Below are 19028 nucleotides of genomic sequence, written 5' to 3' on the forward strand. Positions count from 1 at the left end.
TGTCACATAAGGCCCCTTCAGCTCCTTCAGTCCTTCCCTTACCTCCTCCATTGGGGTCCCTGTCCTCAGTCCCGTGGTTGGCTGCGAGCATCTGTATCTGTATTGGTCAGGATCTGGCAGAGCCTCTCAGGAGACAGCTGTATCAGGCTCCTGTCAGCAAGCACCTTTTGGCTTCCTCAATAGTGTCTGGGTTTGGTGTCTGTGTATAAGATGGATCTCCAGGTGGGGCAGTCTCTAAATGGCCTTTCTCCTTCACTCTCTGCTCCACTCTTTGTCCCTGTATTTCCTTTAGACAGGAACAATTCTGGATTACAATTTTGGAAATGTGTGGGTCTCCCCATCCCTCAACGGGGGTGGGGGGGTGGGGTGGTGGTGGTGGTGGTGGTGGTTAACCTTTGGATATTGTCTCTACAGGTTCTCCCTCCTTTGTGTGGGGTATTTCAGCTAATGTCATCCCGTGGGGTCCTGGGAAGTGCTTGCTTTCCTGGCATCTGGGACTTTCTGGTTGCTACCCCCAGTTCCCCATCCCCCATTGCTGTTCAACTGTGTTCAATTTCCTGACTCTCTGTACATCTCCTCCGTCTCTTCCCATACCTGATCCTACCCCTCTTTTACCCCTCCCCTTCTTCTCTTCCTCCCAAGTCCCTTCCACCCTCTACTTCCCTTGATTGTATAATTCCCCCTTCTAAGTAGGACTGAAGTATCCCCTTTGGTCTTTTTTCCTCTTGAGCTTCATGTGATCTGTGAGTTGTATCTTGGGTATTCCACTCTCTTTGCCCATCAGTGTGTACATACCATGTGTGTTCCTTTTTGACTGAGTTACTTCACTCAAGATATTTTCTAGATCTATCCATTTGCCTGGGAATTTCATGAAGTCATTGATTTTAATAGCTGAGCAGTATGCTATTGTGGAAATGTACCACATTTTCTGTATCAATTCCTTTGTTGAAGGACTTCTGGGTTGTTTCCTGCTTCTGGATATTATAAATAAGGCTGCTCCGAACATAGTGATCATTTCATTAGATGCTGAAAAACCATTTGACAAAATTCAACACCCCTTCATGTTAAAAGTCTTGGAAAAATCAGGCCCATACCTAAACAGTAGCCAACATCAAACTAAATGGAGAGAAACTTGAAGAAATCACACCAAAATCAGGGACTAGACAAGGCTTTCCCTACCTTATTCAGTATAGTACTTGGAGTTCTAGTTAGAACAATTAGACAACAAAAGATCAGCCGTATACAAATTGGAGAAGAAGAAGTCAAAATATCACTATTTGCAGATTATATGATAGTATACTTAAGTGACCCCAAAAATTCCAAGTGGACCAAGGACCTCCATATAAAACCAGATACACTAAATCTAATAGAATAGAAAGTGAGGAAGAGCCTCGAGTACATGGGCACAGGGGAAAATTTCCTGAACAGAACACCAATGGCTTATGCTCTAAGATCAAGAATCAACAAATGGGACCTCATATGCTTTTGTAAGGCAAAGGACACTGTCAATAAGACAAAACAGCAACCAACAGATTGGGAAAGGATGTTCACCAAGCCTACATCCAATAGAGAGCTAATATCCAGTATATACAAAGAACTCAAGAAGTCAGACTCCAGAGAAACAAATAACCCTATTAAAAATGGGGTACAGAGCTAAACAAAGAATCCTCAACTGAGGAACACCGAATGGCTGAGAAGCACCTAAAAAAAAGTCTTCAAAATCCTTAGTCATCAGGGAAATGCAAATCAAAACAACCCTGAGATTCCACCTCACACCAGTTACAATGGCTAAGATCGAATACTCAGGTGACAGCAGATGCTGGCAAGGATGTGGGGAAAGAGGAACACTCCTCCATTGCTGGTGGGATTGCAAGCTTGTACTCTGGAAATGAGTCTGGTGGGTCCTCAGGGAGCACATTTCTTTACCACTGTAGATACTGTCCAGTAACCTCATCCATTTCCCTAGAGTGTCTAAACATAGACCTTTCCTCATATAATTCCTACAGTATAATTATGTGAAAGTAATGTGGTTTTTTTTTTCTTATTAAAATCTGGAGAAAATATTTCTCAGTTGGAACCAAGGAGTCTGAAATACAGAATGAGAAAATTATACCACTGCTCTCTTATTTTTATATTGTATTTCTATACTGTTTATAGTTTCCTTTTCAAATGAGGAAGTTAGTAGACTCCTGCTCATGTTTAGTAGAGGAAGGGTTTCCATGTCCCCCTTTTAAAGTTACATCATCACACAAGTTATCCAAAATGGATTCAGAAGCCCTTGGTGCAATTTTGCTTAGTAAAACTTTTTATTTTAAGCAGACCATAATACAATGCTACTAAATTATTTTTAGTGTGCATTGAAGCATTACATTACTCTTTAAAAATCAGCCCAAAGTGGAATGGCCCAACTAACCCTGACATCATGTATTTGGAATGTGGTGGCTAGCTTACGATGCTTGCATGTAGAATGCCTTACTGCTTGAAGTCTTTAAGAAATGGATACATAACAAGCTTTTTGCCAGGACCAGACCTCTAGTTCATTGCTAGAAGACTGTTGTTTTCCAACTTGAGCTCTATGTACAAGACTTGGTCTTTCTTAATTGACTAAGCAAACTTTGAGAATTTCCTGGTCCTTGTGTGGCACCTCCTCCTCCTCCTCCTCCTCCTCCTCATTTGTAAGTGGAGGTCATTGTATAAAATAGTTAGGGTACTAATGCATTTCACTGTTGCATTGAGGGAGAAAGGAGACCAGAGACCAGAGACATTGGAAAAGTAAAACTGAACATAAGAATAGAACACGTTCATTTTCATCTGTTTTAGAAGGGTTAAGATTTGTTTGAAGAACTAATCTATGACATTTAAACATGCTTGTATCACCTACATTCTATACAGATAAATCACATTGAAATGATAGAAGTAAAATGTATTTTCATTTTTCGTTAAAAATCATTAATGTTTTTGTTTTTCGAGACAGGGTTTCTCTGTGTATCCTTGCCTGTCCTGGAACTCACTTTGTAGACCAGGCTGGCCTCGAACTCATCAATCCGCCTGCCTCTGCCTTCCGAGTGCTGGGATTAAAGGCATGCGCCACCACGCCCAGCCTAATTTTTCTTTTTATTGGACTTTAAGATTCAAATGTCCTCCACAGTGTTACATTTGTAGTGTTAGTCTGATAACATGTACATTAAGACAGTTAGAGAATTTTATTTTAATGTGTATATGTACTTTCCCTGCATGTACATCATGTATGTGCATCATCTGAAGACGTAGTGCCTGAGGAAGCCAGAAGAGGGCATTACATCCCCAGGAATTAGCGCTACAGACAGAGTTGTGAGCTGTCATGTGGGTTTTGGGCACTAGACCTGGGCCTTGTGCAAGAGCAGCGAGTACTCTCAACCCCTGGGTCAGCTTTTCAGCCCCTCTCTCCTTTCCAGGCTCTGTCTATTTTATAGCTCTTCTAATGTCTGGTTTCTCTATGTCTTATAAAGAAAGCCATTCTGTTTGTTCACAGCCTACTTCAAAGAACACTGGTCATTTATTTTCTAGTGTTTTTTAATTATTTACTATGTTCAACTATTTTACTTTATAATTTAATGAGGAAGAATGACAATGACTCAATTATGATCTTATTGAGACCTCTGCCATAGGCCATTTGGTGCTAGAAAATGTATACTGCAGAATGGTCTCTCAGCACAGCGTAGGAGATTGTTGTGCAGGTTCTTAGACACATTCCTTTCCTTTTAATTTGAGATTAAATGTTTTTGACAGATCCCCTGTGAGCAACTTACAGCTTCGCTATGATCAACCGAGCAATAGCAGTTTGGAAACTGTGCCTCCAGTAGCAGCAAGTATTGAACAGCTCTTGGAGAGGCAGTGGAGTGAAGGACAGCAGTTTTTACTAGAGCAGGGGACTCCTGGTGACAGTAAGTATTCATTTTCTTGTGTCTAAAATATGGATACTTGGAAGTGGGCAGTGGTGGCGCACGCCTTTAGTCCCAGCACTCAGGAGGCAGAGGCCGGTGGATCTCTGAGTTCAAGATCAGACTGATCTACAAATCAAGTTCCAGGACAGCTGGTTCTGCACAGAGAAACTGGGCCCCCCAAAATACAAACAAATACATAAATACAGAAAAACTGTTTACCCAAATAATGACATTATGTCAGGCACTATATGTAATTTGAGAAGGTATGTCACATGGTTTGTCAGAGCTAACTTTATATTTTTAACTCCAAATTAGTCTTTATTCATCTTTAAGAATATCTCCGGCAAGTTTTTGTTTAAGTTCTTTAGTGTCTTGTGAACTTGATAGAAAGGCTGTCCCTTTTTCCTAGGGTTGAAGATAAATGACATGAAAATTGAAAAAGCTTGCCTTCTGTGCTTTGTGTTATCTGTCACTGGTTGAAATAAACAGCTGCTGCTGTCCCTCTGTCCTACTAGACTTTGCTCTTGACACCTTGTGAGAACATACAGTCTCTCCTCTCAGCTCAGGATTTAAACAAAGATTCCTGTACCCAGAGATCATCATCATCATCTTCTTTTCCTTCTTCTTCCTCCTCCTCTTTTTTTTTTAAATGTATCTAGACAGCTATAGTTAGGTTTCAGATTTTAGAATTTGAAGGAATAGTAATTAGGCAGACAAGTGATACCTGTTTCTAATTCTGCCACTTAACAGGTAGAAGCAGGTGGCACACATCTTTAATCCCAGCACTTGGGAGGCAGAGGCAGGCTGATCTTTGTGAGTTTGAGGCCAGCCTGGTCTACATAGAGAATCCCAGAAGAGCCAGGGCTACTTATTTAGACCCTGTTCTTGCAAAAGGAATAGTAATTAGTAAATTTTATATTTAATCAGAATGTTAATCATACTTATGAAGTTATACGTTATATCTTGTATGTACATATTTAGTATTAATACCAATGGTGCGGGATGTGGAAAGCAAAAACAAAAACACAGTTGGAGCAGCTGAGGGGGAAGAGTAGGTGGGTTTATCATTTTGGTTTGTAACTTTCAGTGCTTTATTTTTATTTTATTTTAAAAACTAGACTTAAAAAAAATTACTAGTGAGTGAAGTGCCTTGAATTAATGTTTTATGGACAGTGCCCCTACTGAAAACTGTTGAAATGTGAGGAAATGGATGTGAGCATAACCTTTTAAACAGGATAGGTAGAGGACAGGCTAGCTGTCTTATTGTCTCATCTGGGCACCATAAGGGGGATAAAATTTAAGTCTGGTAATGCTAGAGGGTCTTTGGACGGCCCTGAGATCATGTTAAGCAAATACATCTTTTTAATACCTGGAATTTTTCAAATGTCCATCACCATGGCCTAACAGCAATGTTCTTGATTGGCAGTTGAAAGTCCAAGCCTTGGAAGAATTAACACAGTATCTTAGGTGATCAGGCAGGGCCATAAGCTTGTTAACAGATGAGGAGGCCTCTCTTCCTCAAGCAAGAAATAGCAGGGGTGCAGATACAGCGCTCCCTGCTGGGGAGCCTTGGAAGAGACAGGCTGAACAGCTTTCTGCCAGTTGTGTGGCAGCAGGCTTGGTGGTAATGGTGGCTGTGGCTGTGGCTGCGGCGGTGGCTGCTGCTGCTGTTTTGGGTCCTGAAGAGTCTGCCCAGGCCCTTGTGCATGCCAAATGCATGCTTGCTTTTCCATAGACAGCATCTCCCAGCTCCTGCATATTTAAACAGTAACTAAGAAAACGTGTCCTTATTGGAGGTAAAACATATTGGTGTTAATTTTCCTATTGTAACTTTTAGTTTTGTCATTATTTTTTCTTATATAAAATCATGACAAGTACTTTGAAATTTTAACTAAGTTTTATTTTGAGGAAAATAAAATGCCATCATTTTTCTTTGAGGATAGAAACTACTTGAACATGACTGAGGTAGGTTATTGTTTGACACACACACACACCCCCACATACGTGCACTGGCGAGCACTTGCTCGGATCAAAGCTTCCATGTGGTACAGCTGGATATAGTGTTCCTTAACATGATGCTTGTATCAACATTCAGATCTAGGAATAAACCCTAGTCATGTTAGTATTAGCCTACAAAATTCCTACATAGTTAAGTCTGAGGCAATTGATGCTATGACCATAAAATAGTCATGGGAATGGAGATGTCTTTGCTTTAAAAAAAAAAAGTCACAGAAATATTTTCCAGTTCTAGGAATGTTAAAGTCATTACATCAACTTCAAGTTGAAAATCGAAGATTAGAAGAACAGATCAAAAATTTGACTGCCAAGAAAGAACGTCTTCAGTTGTTGAATGCACAGCTTTCAGTGCCTTTCCCAGCCATAACGACAAACCCCAGTCCGTCCCATCAGATGCACACATACACAGCACAGACTGGTGAGTACCACAGCACTGTTTCTAAGGGAAGTGGGATGGACTCTAATGGTTACCAGTTACATGATGAAGATGGTAAGTTAGTTGTGAGGGACAGAGACAGACAGCCCTAGTAATTCCCTTGAATTTGTTTTCACTTCAGAGGATAGTTTAGTGGTAAAATTTATTTAAATGTAAGATTTCATTTTTGAAATAAAGCTACAACATTCAACACAAAGACACCTTCTCCCTCTTCCCCCACCCCCCAGTTAAATAAGTGTTAGGGATAACAGGATTGTGGGCTTCAGCATCTACTTTTAATTAGCCTTTAATACACATACTATAATTAATAGGGCCTGTGTTTGTTCTCTTCCCCTGTTTCTAGCTCCTCCTCCTGATTCCCTGAACAGCAGTAAGAGCCCACATATAGGAAACAGCTTTTTACCTGACAATTCTCTTCCTGTATTAAATCAGGTAAACTTTTTTGAGAGTGGTTAAATGTTCATTTGTGTGTTTTACTTGCAAACATTGCACCTTACATTGAATGATTTAAAATAATGCTAAACAGTCTTGCTGTGCTCTTTGCAACTTCAGTTTCATTCTTATTACACTAGGACTTGACCTCCAGTGGACAAAGCACCAGCAGTTCTTCTGCTCTTTCTACTCCCCCTCCTGCTGGCCAGAGTCCTGCTCAGCAGAGCTCTGGAGTCAGTGGGGTTCAGCAGGTGAATGGCGTGACAGTGGGGGCACTAGCTAGTGGGATGCAGACCGTCACATCCACCATCCCAGCTGTGTCCGCAGTGGGTGGAATAATTGGAGCTCTGCCAGGTAACCAACTGGCAATTAACGGCATTGTGGGAGCTTTAAATGGTGTGATTCAGACTCCAGTCACAATCTCCCAGAACCCTGCCCCTCTCACCCACACCAGTGTACCACCTAATGCAGCGCATCCAATGCCGGCCGCCGCACTGACCAACAGGTAAGAGGCTTGCTTCAGTACGTTGTTGTGGTTGCCGTTGTTATTATTATTTGGTTTTCTTCATGCAACATGTTATTAGTGTTGTCTTTGTTTTGGGTTAGGATTTTTTAATGTATTTTGTAGATGTTCTCTAAAAAAATTAAGTGCTAGCTACTCATGGATTGCTTGTTTTTTAAATTGATGTAATTCAATTAAAAATAGATTTCAGTATCATATTAAATATATTTTGTTGAAAATGTCGGTCCTGATCTGGGATATCAAACTTAAAATGTTACTTTTCCTTATTACATACATGTATACTAAATTTTGAAAAGGCATTTTTGTGGCGGTCACATGATACTGGCTCCTCACATTTGAACAGCACAATTTTGATATTTCTCTATCAGAGATTTTGATGCAGTAAGGAACAGATGAATACTGTTATTACAAACACATACGTTTGTATCTTTTTAAACTAAATTCCTGACTAAGTTTCTGTTACTTGATGGTCGAGTTTACGTATATAAGGAGAAAGAATAATTTGTACATAATGAAGCCCTGTAGTTCAAATGAATTTGTTAACACCCCAATGAAGAAGCTGCCTTTGACATCCCCCTGAGGAGGTTACAGTAGAAAGTAAGGCTGTGATGGTTTTTCAGTGCCTCGGGACTAGGGCTGCTGTCGGACCAGCAGAGACAGATGTTTATCCAGCAGCAGCAGTTCCAGCAGCTGTTAAACTCCCAGCAGCTCACACCCGTAAGTCCTTTGTTTGACAAGGTTTTACTTTTGTCAGTGTCTGGTGTTGTGGCTATCCCGGGCTCCTCCTTTGTGAATGTGGGTCTTAGAAGTTGCTGTTTCTTAGCCATCTCGGAACCATGTGCTGTCTACAATGGCCTAGATTCTCCTGCATCATTCATTAGTCAAGACAGTGCGTATAGGCCAATCTGATTGAAGTATTTTCTCAATTGAGGGTCCCTCTTCAGATAACCTGCTTGTGTGTTAACAAAGCCAAGCAGCACAGCATCCAACTGCTGCTGTTTCTGTTGTGTGTTCTTCACGGACAGCCTCATTTGAAGACACTTCTGTATTTGCCTCTACTGTGTTTTAAAAATGGGCAACTCAGCTGGATGACAGCAGCAGCACACACCTTTCATCCCAGCACTTTGGTTGCAGAAGGCAGATGGATCTTTGAATTCCAGGACAGCCAAGGCTACACAGAGAAACCCTGTCCTGAAAAACAAAAATCAACCAAATCAATTAAAAATGGTCAATTCCCAAGTGGTGCTGGGTTACTACCTATGCAGTTGCTTTCCTGGATGCTGGTCTTTATCCTGTTTGTTTTTAAACAGACTTCACCATAGTCTTGGCTAGCATGACACTATGGAGACCAAACTGTTGAGAGAGAGAGAGAGAGAGAGAGAGAGAGAGAGAGAGAGAGAGAGAGAGATCGATCTGCATCTGCTTGCCAGTCAATCAAATGCTGGGATTCAAGGCCTGTGCCACCACACTCAGCTCTTGTTCTCTTAGCAGTGACTGTGCTTTAAATAACACTGTAGGAGAGAGATGGAGAAGGCAGGCTTTGCTGACTCTGGCTGAAGCTCATCTTTCATCCCACTTTTTCTGAAGGAACAGCATCAGGCCTTCCTATACCAGCTGATGCAGCAGCAGCACCACCCGCCTGAGCTCCAGCAGCTGCAGCTCCCGGGACCCACGCAGATCCCCATCAACAATCTCCTTGCAGGTGCTCAGGCGCCTCCACTCCACACAGCTACCACCAACCCCTTCCTCACCATCCACGGGGACAGCACGAGCCAGAAGGTCACAGTAAGTATGTTTTGTGCTGCATCTTGGAAGCAGGGTGAGCCAAGTTGGATGGTCTTGTCTTTTTCCATGTTATTCCCCCGACCTTTTCTTCTTAGGGCCAGTTGTTTTAGCAGCTGGATATTGCAAACTGAGTGTCTAAGCTAACTTAATTTACGCCTCTCTTAAGTATATCATATAAGGTTATAAGGCCGTTTGTAATACAGCATTTTCTAAAATGTTAGCAAGATATATGAAATTAGCCCATTCAAACAGATTGGTTTTTTTTTTTCTGCTTTTAAAATGGAGTCACATTTTTGATATGGTAAAATACACAAAATTAGGGCAGAATTCCTAACATTATTCCAGATTCCTTGAGAAAATCAGTTGCTGTGCTGCAGAGATGTCCACACCAACAGCATCCAAAGCCCCGCTGCTCTCAGCACCTGTCACTCCAGCTCCAGGATGCCCGGCTCACTTTGTTTTTCTGTAGGCACCTGCACACATACACACAATAGAAATGTTCCCAAAACTTAATTACAGTCACAATTTTAATAAAATGTAAAATTTAAATTTTTTGACCTTATAATTTGTAAGTCATAGTATCTCATCCTTGAGGGGCAAAGGTCAACACGTGAGCAACCTGCACAGGGGCTCCTGTTTTAGGAAGTCCTGCAGTGCAGACAAGGAGACCTGGTGCCAGGAGGGGAAAGAATCCAAGGGCCAGAGGGACGCCTGCAAATCTGAGTACTGGTATTACCATATTCATTGCTTTGAGATTTTTCTCTCGTTTTAACCTTCAGAAACATTAGTTTTCATTTAGTAATGAACACTGGTTCCGAATGTGGGCTAACTGCCGAGTGCTTTCTGTTTGTCCTCTCCTGTGTGCCTGCTTCCTAAGTGTGGGAGCTGTTACCGTGCATCTTGCCCGCTTTCCCTACGAAGGAGTCTATGCTTATATAGACATTTGACACACTTTATTGTGCTTTCTGCTCATGGATATTTTCCACATTAAAAATAGATTAATTTTTAGTGGAAGATCCACAATAAAGAATGAGAGTAACCAGCTTCTTGGGGGGGGGGGGGCAACAGCACATAAGCTCAGCTGCTCGGTGGCTAAAGCTGGAGGGTCATGAGTTTGTGGACAGATATATATATATGCCCCATATCTATCCGCCCCTCCCTTCCCCGCCTCCCCCCTCTCCTTCTCAGGCCCCCCTCCCCAAGACAAGGACTCTGTATAGTCCTGGCTGTACAGGAACTCAGTATGTAGACAAGGCTGGCCTTGAGCTCATAGGACCTGTTTATCTCTGATCCGTTCTTTTGGGATTAAAAACAGGCACTTACCACACCTTGCTGAGACCTAATCTCAAGACAAACATCAAAACCAACTGTAAGCTGGTTGGGAGGGAAGTTAAGGAGTCCCTGCCAGGTACAATGTCATATGTGATTTCAGTTCTTGTAGGTGGGAACCCACTTACAATAGGCAAGAGCTAAGAGAGGTCAAGAACATATACGACTATGGGGTCAACTATGGCTTTTTCCTAGTTCATTAAAACTCAGTATTTGCCCTCCTTTGCTCCTCCTATGGAAAGGTGGATCAGGAAAGGTGATGCTACATCCTTAGAATTGTGTCCAAGGATGGGCTCGCCACCTTGGTGCCTTTCCATGTGCGCAGTGTGGTGATATAAATAAATCCATGGTCACTCTGGGGAAGACTAGCTGACTTGAGGAGAAATCACTTGTACCACATTGAACCAGCGACAGTCTCAGAGGGTACTGTCTCATCTTGGCCAACATTGGTTGAACTAATTAATGCTTCTTATTTCTGTTTTGAACTGCAGAGACTTAGTGATAAAACTGGGCCTGTAGCTCAAGAGAAAAGTTGACACTTGAAAATGGCCAGAACTCGCCTTTCCTGCTGTTCTGTGCTTCACTGGCTGCTGCAGTGTCTGCCACAGCTATGAAGAATGGAGGCGGGAACACACAGGGGAGGATGCCACACACTCCCTTGTAAGGCTCTGATTTTCTTGTTGCTTTGTTGCACTGAAATGGAATTCCTATATACCCATCCCCTACCAAAGTGTTTGAACTTCGGAAGAAAAATTAATAACTTTTTGTCAATGAAATAATTCATATGCAATGAGTTTATCAATCCAAGAAAAATGTAATGTGCTTGCTGCACAGCTAGTTTTGTTATAAATTGGAAACATAAAACTAAAGACTATTCTATTTGGAAACCACTTGGTTATATCATAAAAGTTGGAATATAACTATCTTATTGGGATAGAGTGTGCTTGTTCCACGGGGCAGATCTTAAGTTTTGAGAACTGTCTAATATCTTCTCTTGGAGTTGTATTCATTAAATATTGTTATTATACAGATCCTCAACTGGGGCTTTGCAAATGTTTTAAAGAATTCCTTTCTAATGAGATTTGTCCATTTGGAGATCAAATTAGGATGGAGACAACTGCTTCTGCTAACAGTAGTTTTCTTTTGCAAAAGAAAAAAATTTTGTGTGTGTGTTAAAACCTACTCTTGAGTTAAGGGAGCTGTAAGGCTGCTGGGAGAACTAGATCAATTGGATGAGAACAGTTTCTTTCAGAAAGATACACCAATGTGGAAACTGCTGCAAGGTTCTAGCATCAAATTGCCTGTTGGGACCTCCCTGGATAGAAAGGGCTCTGTACTGCCGGGCAGGCCACTTGTGCCAGCAGCTTCCCCGTGCTTCTGTCTCTGTTGAACCTTTCTGTGCCACCAGAGAGAGCTCAGGCAAACTGACTGTCCACAAGGAAACAAGTAGACCTGGGAAGAGTCTACATGCTTGCTTATCTCATCAGCCTCAAACCACCCACTGGAACAGGCACACCACCACAGTTCCTAAAACCTGTCCCACAGCCTTCCGACTTAGCCATGCCCCGAGTAGCCATGCTCTTGATTGTGACAATATGGCAGCCTAGTAGGTTAGACAGTTGGGGATATAATCATTGGTCTGTTTCTGAAACACATGAATTACTGGTGGGAAAGGCCCAACTGCAGTTCGACCTCCACTGTGTGCTTAGCTGGAAGACCATGTGCACGGCTTAGCAGTCTGTCTTCTGTGACACTGCACACCTCTTACCTCACTTCTGTAAATAAGGTTGTGAATCTGTTTTGTAATGTGAAAAATTCATAAGATAACATTGATATTTTGATTTGTAATATTTCTAATTGGTAGATTTAATTGAAAAGTAAAATTAATTTATTTTTATATGTTCAGGGGAATTTTAAAGAAAGTCAAACCTTTTGTAGATAATTTAAAAGAATCAGTGTGGTTTATTTTATATATGTAACCCACTGGTTGTTATTCTGTAACAATTTGTATAAATGGTAAATTTTTGAATGTGCTGTTATTTTACTTAGATGTAAAATTCCACATGTATTAAAATGTACAAAGTTTTTGTTAATAAAATTTAATGATGTTTATAGCTCTGTGCCCTGCCTTCTTTGTTGGAAACGCGGCTGTCCTGAGCTCTTGTGCGCAGTTCCGTGGGGAGCTTGTCTTGTAGCTGTCCGATTTCTCAGGGGTGGGCTGTGCAGGAGAGCATGGAGCCACCCAGCTGTGTCCAGAGATGGCAGTGATTACTGAGCAGCGTGGGTGGTGTCCACAGTAAGAAGGGAACTGGCTCTATAGGAGGATTTGTTCATAGCACACTTGATTAAAAACTAAATTCTATTGTTCACATATTTAGAGTAAATGAGAGGCATTCTCTAAAACACAAATACTTATGTGTTCAGTGATCCTTGGATCACAGATTCACCATAGTTTTTACCCCAGAGTACAGAGATGCATGGTATTTCTTCTTGGTAATTAAGAGTTGAGTGAACATGGAAAAAAACCTAACCCTTGGCTCCTAACTGTATTTTGTTTTGATAGGGGCCATGTATCCTGGATAGCCTTGGACTCGACGTAGGTAGCTAAGGCTGCCCTTGAACTTCCTGTTAAAGCTTGGGCAGTAGGATGTCAGGTTTGTGCTGTCACCTAGGGCTCCCTGCAATGAGTCTCTGGTTGAGCTTCATCTCCAGCCCTAAGTCCCCAGCTTTATTACAGATTGAATTAGGTTTGTAGGAAGAGACAAAGAAATGAACTTTAGAAAGTTTTTTCTGTTGGCCAGATGTGTTGATGACACCTGCATCCCAAACAGCAAAGGGGCTGGTCTCCGGCCCACAGTTCCAGTACTTCTTATGCTGAGATCTGTTTCATCAAGTTGTTGCTCCAACAAAACAAAGGAAGGGACAACCCTCAGCTCTGTGGACAGGTTCGGGACTAGGAGCAGAGGGCTTAGGATGAGCGCCCCTTTGCTGTTGCTGTGTGGTTCATAGTTCTGATCAAACCCACAGGAGAGTGCTACAGTTGGGTATGGTGGCTTATACCTGTAATCTCTGCACTTGGGAGGTAGAGCAAGGAGGTTCAGGAATTCAAGGTTATTCAAATTCAAGGTCAACCTGTAAACCAGTCTCAGAAATCAGTATCAGAAAACGAACCAGCCACCCCTGTTAACCCTCTTTCTGTCCAAATTAAAGCAAGCCTTTAAAAGGAAACATTTCTGTAACACTGGAACTAGGATCCTGGGCCTTGGAGGGGTTAGCTACTACTTTACCACTGAGCTATGTCCAGCCTTTCTCAATGTTAGCAGCAAAGTGAAGGACACCTAGCGCCCTATCACCAAAGAGGAAGCCCTCTTTTTTATTCTCCCCAGTCTTTATGCTATACACACACACACATATCCCATGTAAAACATTTTCCATTACATTCCTATAGTTAAAATATTATACATACACAGAGTTTTGACCTACTTTTGTTACTTTATTAAAGTGGCACATATGAAAGAGTTTAGATTTTAGGAGCTGAACTTTATATAGTTCCTTAAGTTCCTGGTGAACCTTTGCAGCTTCCACCATGTCGACCTGTCTGGCAAAGCAAGGGGTTGTTGGGGAGCCGGAGGGTGGGACCTGTACAACACTGGAGTCTGATAGGAGAGCAGAAAAGAGCTTTGAACATGTGTGCAGCTAAGCTGCTGTCAGCAGCTGCACAGGGCAAGAGGCAAAGCATGGGCCCCAGGGCTGGCTGATGGGGACAGCAGTGAGGGAAAGAGAGGCAGAGCCAGACATGCTGTTTTCTAGATCGAGGGCCCCAGGAGATTTGTTATCCAGTTACTTCTCACCAGCCTTCTTCGTGCTGCAAACTTGGAATAGCATGAAGTGGCCTGAAGGGGGTTTTCTGGGCTGGGCCACACAACCTGACTCATCTGATTTCCTCAAAACTGCTCTGTAAGACATGGTGACTCCTGGCAAGCATGTATTGCTTTTCTTTCCTTGGTTGCTGCCACAAGAGCAAGCTTCCTCTAGACTTGACATAGCCAGACTCTGTTTTCCCTGTTTCACAGATTAGTGAGGCAATGGTTTAGTCACACAAGGCCATGTAAGCATTGCACAGTAATTATCTGAGGCAGGTAATACCTGTTGACTTTTTTTTGTAGTGCTGTCTGGGATAGTTTCCTGGATAGAGCCAGTGTGGAACTTGAGATTTGTTGGGGTTGAGACCCTTTCCACTACAGCAAACCAGCTACCCTGTTCTTCAGGGCCCCTCACCTGCCCATGCCCTTCCCAGGCCCCAGGATAGGTGAAAACCTGGGTGTGGTGCTGAATAGCTGTCATCCCAGAACTCAAACCATAGGAGGATCTGGTCATCTTTAGCTACAGAGTGAGCTCCAGACCAGCCATGCTGTGGCCTCAGTGAGCTGTCTCCCATAAGTCTCTAGCATTTAAATACTTGGCCTTTAAACAGTCTTGGCTGTTTGGGGAAGACTAGGAGGTGGAAGCCCTATGTGTTGCTTGGCTCACTGCACCAGTATCACATAGCATGATCACAGAACAGAAGTAAGATGTCATAGTACAGAGGGACAAGAGGTAGCAAAGATAGGACCCATGTTAGGACTGGGGATTGGGGCTGATGTGAAGAATTCAGGGGAACACGTGGACATGTTCTGGCATAGAAAAGCAAGTTCGGGTCCCTTAGGGATACTGACCCCCAGTGGCTCTGCTCAGTACCAATCAGTGGCAACTTTGAATACACCGCTTGTTCTCTCTCCCCCTCTTCTCCTGCTCCCCCTCCCCCTTGTATTAGTTGCTTGTCTGTTGCTGTTACAAAACACCATGACCAAAGCAACTTATAAAAGGGTTTATCTGGGGCCTATGGTTCCAGAGTATGAGTCCCTGGTGGCTAGATGGAGGTGGCAGTAGCAGTTCATGGGATGAGTGGCCTACAGGAGCCACAAGCAGCAAAGCTGACTTTGAAATGGCTTTTGGAACAAAGCCAGGTATTCAAATGCTAGCAACTTACGGGAGACATCTCATGAAGACCACCACAGCATGGCTGGCCTGGAACTCACTCTGTATCTAAAGGTGACCTGATTCTCCCACGGTTTGAGTTCTGGGAGGACAGCCATGCAGCACCACACCCAGGTTTATAGGGTGCTGGGGATAGACTCTCAGGGCTTCATGAATGCTGGGAAGTACTCTACTAGTTGAGAGAGTTCCGTCCCAGAATGTGGGGCATTTACTTCTATTCCCATGAAAGAATGTGATCAAAAGAGGACTCATACTGATTTTCAGGATCAGAAAATGCTATGGGTGCAGTACTTGGGTGGACAGTGATGCGAGCAAGTTGGATGTGAGGAGAGGTTCAGGAAACGGATAACGAGCTGAAAAGTAAGTAGTAAGTGGGAGGCCATGTCTGACACCCTTAACGACAGTCCACAGGTACTTACGGGACAGGGCCTCTCTAGAAAACCACTCTTTAACAACATGCATAGTGGCTAAAAGCAGAAGCAGCTCTGCTGGAAGTTGGAGGCTGAAGCCAGAGTGCATCTTTGCCAGGCCTGTTCTTCAATGAGAGGAAGAAGACCATTGGCTTCCTAGGGACTTTGTGTGTGGTTATGCCCATGATAATAGGTCAAATTGCCACCACCTTCAGGAGGCCAGCTGGGTCTGCTTGACAGACTTGGACTCACATCTTGGAAAGGAGGGGTTGGGGAGGGAGTCATGGAACAGTTATGTGAGTAGCCAGGCAACCCCCACTATCCAGCTGTATGCAATTCTGTTCTAATTGCATGTGCTTTAGGGTCTCTGGAAGGTGTTAGACTCTGTAGGTAGGAAGGATTAGGGAAGCTGGCTCCCTCAATGAAGCCTTGGGAAGACACCATCCCTTCCGGCTGCAGACCTTCCAGTGTGGCTGCTTTAAGGTCACCTCTGCTCCAACCCATAAGCCCTCATCCACTGTAAGTAACCCTATATAAACTATATAAGGTTAGCCTGCATGGACTTTGGAGTTGTTGGTTTGTCTTTGAGACCTTAGGCGAAGGGGCAGACATTGAGTTTTGGCAACAGCTCATCACACTGAGAGGCCTTACCTGCTAACAGTAACATACTGGGTACTGAGGTGTCATTGTGTAGAACTGGGCATGACCACAAACAGCACACTGTAGCCAGTGGAGCACATCTCTTGCTTGGCAGCAGTTTGAAGTTTCCTTCTAAAGTTTCAAACAAGGGGCTGGACTGAAGTTCAATTTCCATCACCTACATACATGGTGACTTACAGCCATCCATACAACAGATCTATGGGATCCAATGTCGTCTTCTGGTACACAGACATACACAAAAGCAAAGCATTCTCTCCAAAACACAACAAAACTGAAGAACAAGCCCAAAGCGTTTTCAAGTTTCAAACAAAAGCAAGAAATTCTTTAAAAATTTTAGATCCATGTATTCATGTGCATGTGTCTATGTGGGCTCGGATGTGTGTGCTGTACCACAATATGAATGCAGAGGTCAGAGGACAGCTCCTGTGAACATGTGCTTGCTGGAGAGTGAGTGCAGACTGGCAGGCTTAGCAGTCAGCGGTTTTATCCACTGAACCACCTTCCAGGCTTAAATTTCTCATTTGACAATCAAACTTATTTGCTTTATCTCAAATTCCACCTGGTGCACCTGTTTTTCCCTCCTTCGCTGGCCAACAGAGGACCTCATATTTTTGGCACCACACTCTCCCCTGGAAACACAAGGAAGGCCTGTAAATGGCACCTTACAGCATCTATAATTGATTCATTCTTTCTTTCTTTTTTTCTTTCTTTCTCCCCCCCCTCTCTTTTTCTTTCTTTCTTTCTTCCTTTCTTTTTTTTACTAAGGCACATGATGTTTAGAAATACTGAGGTACAAAATATAAGTTTCTGCATGAGATTTCTCGAGTACTTGTTTGGAAAATGATGGTCATTGATCGTCACCTTCCAGAAGATTCAGCTTTTAGCCTGCTTTTTCTTTTGGACCAGTTCAACCAGCAGCTTGTATCTAGCAATGCAGTCTTCCTGTGGGAAATAAAGAAAGAGGTGGTGACAGTTCTTTCTTGGGTCAGTGCTCCTGGTGCTGTCAGCTCGCTGTGACCTCTCTGCGAGTTACTGCCCAGTCCTAATGAAGAAGCCTGTGTTCATTTCCTTTACAATCTTCTGGGAAAGCCTAGTTGGTCCCAGGCAGACCTGGTCAGAGAAGATCTGCTGCAGGAATAGCTGAGGGTTGCCTATGGAGTGCAGTGTGGCGTCCCCACTCAGCTTGCTAACCCTTCTACCATGGGAACTCCCTCTCATCACATCCCAGTCCAGAGAATCCAAGAAACCTGGGGCTACAATGCTCTCATGCTTTGCTCGTGCTTCTCCCTGGTGGCTGCTGGGACCTTCCTATGCAGCACAGAACTAGCATGGACGGTACCTCATGGAGTGGGAAAGGTGGAGAAGATGGAAGGAAGTGGCCGCTATTTTCAGGTGGGCATGATATATATTTTAGAATCTATTCTCTTCCTGTCTAGATGATACCAACCCTATGGTACTGTAAGCATGTTAGTTCAGGGTCCAGGGCAAATGACTGCTGTGCTAAACAGTGTCCTTAATCAGGTACCCGGGACAGGATGGGTGCATCAGTGTAGGATGAGCATCTTGTGGTGAGTGCCTCCCTACATTCCACCATCACCCACCCATGCCTTCAAAGTATTAGCACAGAAACAGCCATGGCCACTCAGCATTCAGCCCTCAACAGGACAGTGTGGGTAGTGCTGAAGGCTGAGCAGGCAGGAGGCAGTGTCTCCTGACAGAACCTGAGCTCCCTCCAAGGCAGCTGACACCAGATGGTCAGTGGGCATCCCTCCCGCGCCTGTGGGGTTAGGTTGCAGTCAAAGCTAAGGGATACTTGTGGGCCATGGAAGCCCTGCTCCTCTCTGGGGCAAACAAGAAGGTTCTGCTCCTCTCTGCTGCTTTAATTTTGAGCAAAATTCAATTTATTACACATGTAAATGGCTGAGTCTGACAGAAGTTAGAGAAACTCAGTGAAATAATTACTTTCGGCAAACCAGCTGTAGAGATTGGAAGAATTTGTGCTTAAAGAGATTAATTGCTAATGGCTTATTTTTCTCTCCAGAAACTCAGTTTCATCAACGTAAAGTAGGTAGACCTGTGCACTCAGGGATATGCATGGCCACAAGCTAGGCTTTCCAACATAGAATTTCAATTAAGGAATTCAATGTGCCCAGAGGCTGCTTTTGATTTCTGTGTGCTCCGGGTGCCTCACACTTGGAACACAGCCTTCAGGGAGCACTGGGGAGGACGGCTGGCCTGGAAACCTTACCCAGGAGCTCCAAGCCTCCCAGTACAAATCACAGTGGTGGGGAGGGCACATTGGGCTCTCAGCAGGTCACCTCTGCTGTGTTTGAGAATGGTGTCTTAGCAGCCGCTCATCTCTGGGTGGCCAAGTGCCACCAAAACCAAAGCATTGCCACACCGAGTTACGCTGACAGTGTAGGGGTTGGCCCTGCTCACCCTTTGGGTCACACTTGTCACAGAGCCAGGGGACCCTA

The 19028-nt window shown here is 43.5% G+C and overlaps 2 protein-coding genes across 54 annotated transcripts in view; one reads left to right on the top strand and one right to left on the bottom strand.

Moving 5' to 3' along the window:
• The window catches only part of Mllt10 (myeloid/lymphoid or mixed-lineage leukemia; translocated to, 10), a 157231-nt gene extending 144673 nt beyond the window's left edge, over positions 1-12558 (top strand). For 39 of the 50 annotated variants that reach the window (XM_030248197.1, XM_030248200.1, XM_006497384.4 and 36 more), the window contains 6 exons: positions 3769-3923; positions 6169-6357; positions 6719-6807; positions 6948-7312; positions 7951-8047; positions 8918-10183. In XM_030248197.1, coding sequence (XP_030104057.1) covers positions 3769-3923; positions 6169-6357; positions 6719-6807; positions 6948-7312; positions 7951-8047; positions 8918-9259 — 1237 coding nt within the window. In that variant the 3' untranslated portion in view covers positions 9260-10183. Of the gene's footprint in view, positions 1-3768; positions 3924-6168; positions 6358-6718; positions 6808-6947; positions 7313-7950; positions 8048-8917; positions 10184-10935 lie in introns of those variants that run through there. The other 11 variants (NR_045539.1, NR_045538.1, NM_010804.4 and 8 more) reach the window with 1 other exon arrangement.
• Dnajc1 (DnaJ heat shock protein family (Hsp40) member C1) overlaps positions 5802-19028 on the bottom strand; it is a 188466-nt gene continuing 175239 nt past the window's right edge. Inside the window, exons 12-13 of one of the 4 annotated variants that reach the window (XR_865923.3) lie at positions 16543-17493; positions 5802-9588 (exon numbers count right to left, since the gene is read on the bottom strand). Coding sequence is in view for 3 of the 4 variants with exons in the window: in NM_001190817.1 (NP_001177746.1) it covers positions 17425-17493 (69 nt within the window). In the remaining variant the exon portion in view is untranslated. Of the gene's footprint in view, positions 9589-13916; positions 17494-19028 lie in introns of those variants that run through there. The other 3 variants (NM_001190817.1, NM_007869.3, XM_011238947.2) reach the window with 3 other exon arrangements.

Source organism: Mus musculus, chromosome 2 (assembly GCF_000001635.26).
Source record: "Mus musculus strain C57BL/6J chromosome 2, GRCm38.p6 C57BL/6J".
In the NCBI taxonomy this organism is placed as follows: Eukaryota; Metazoa; Chordata; class Mammalia; order Rodentia; family Muridae; genus Mus; species Mus musculus.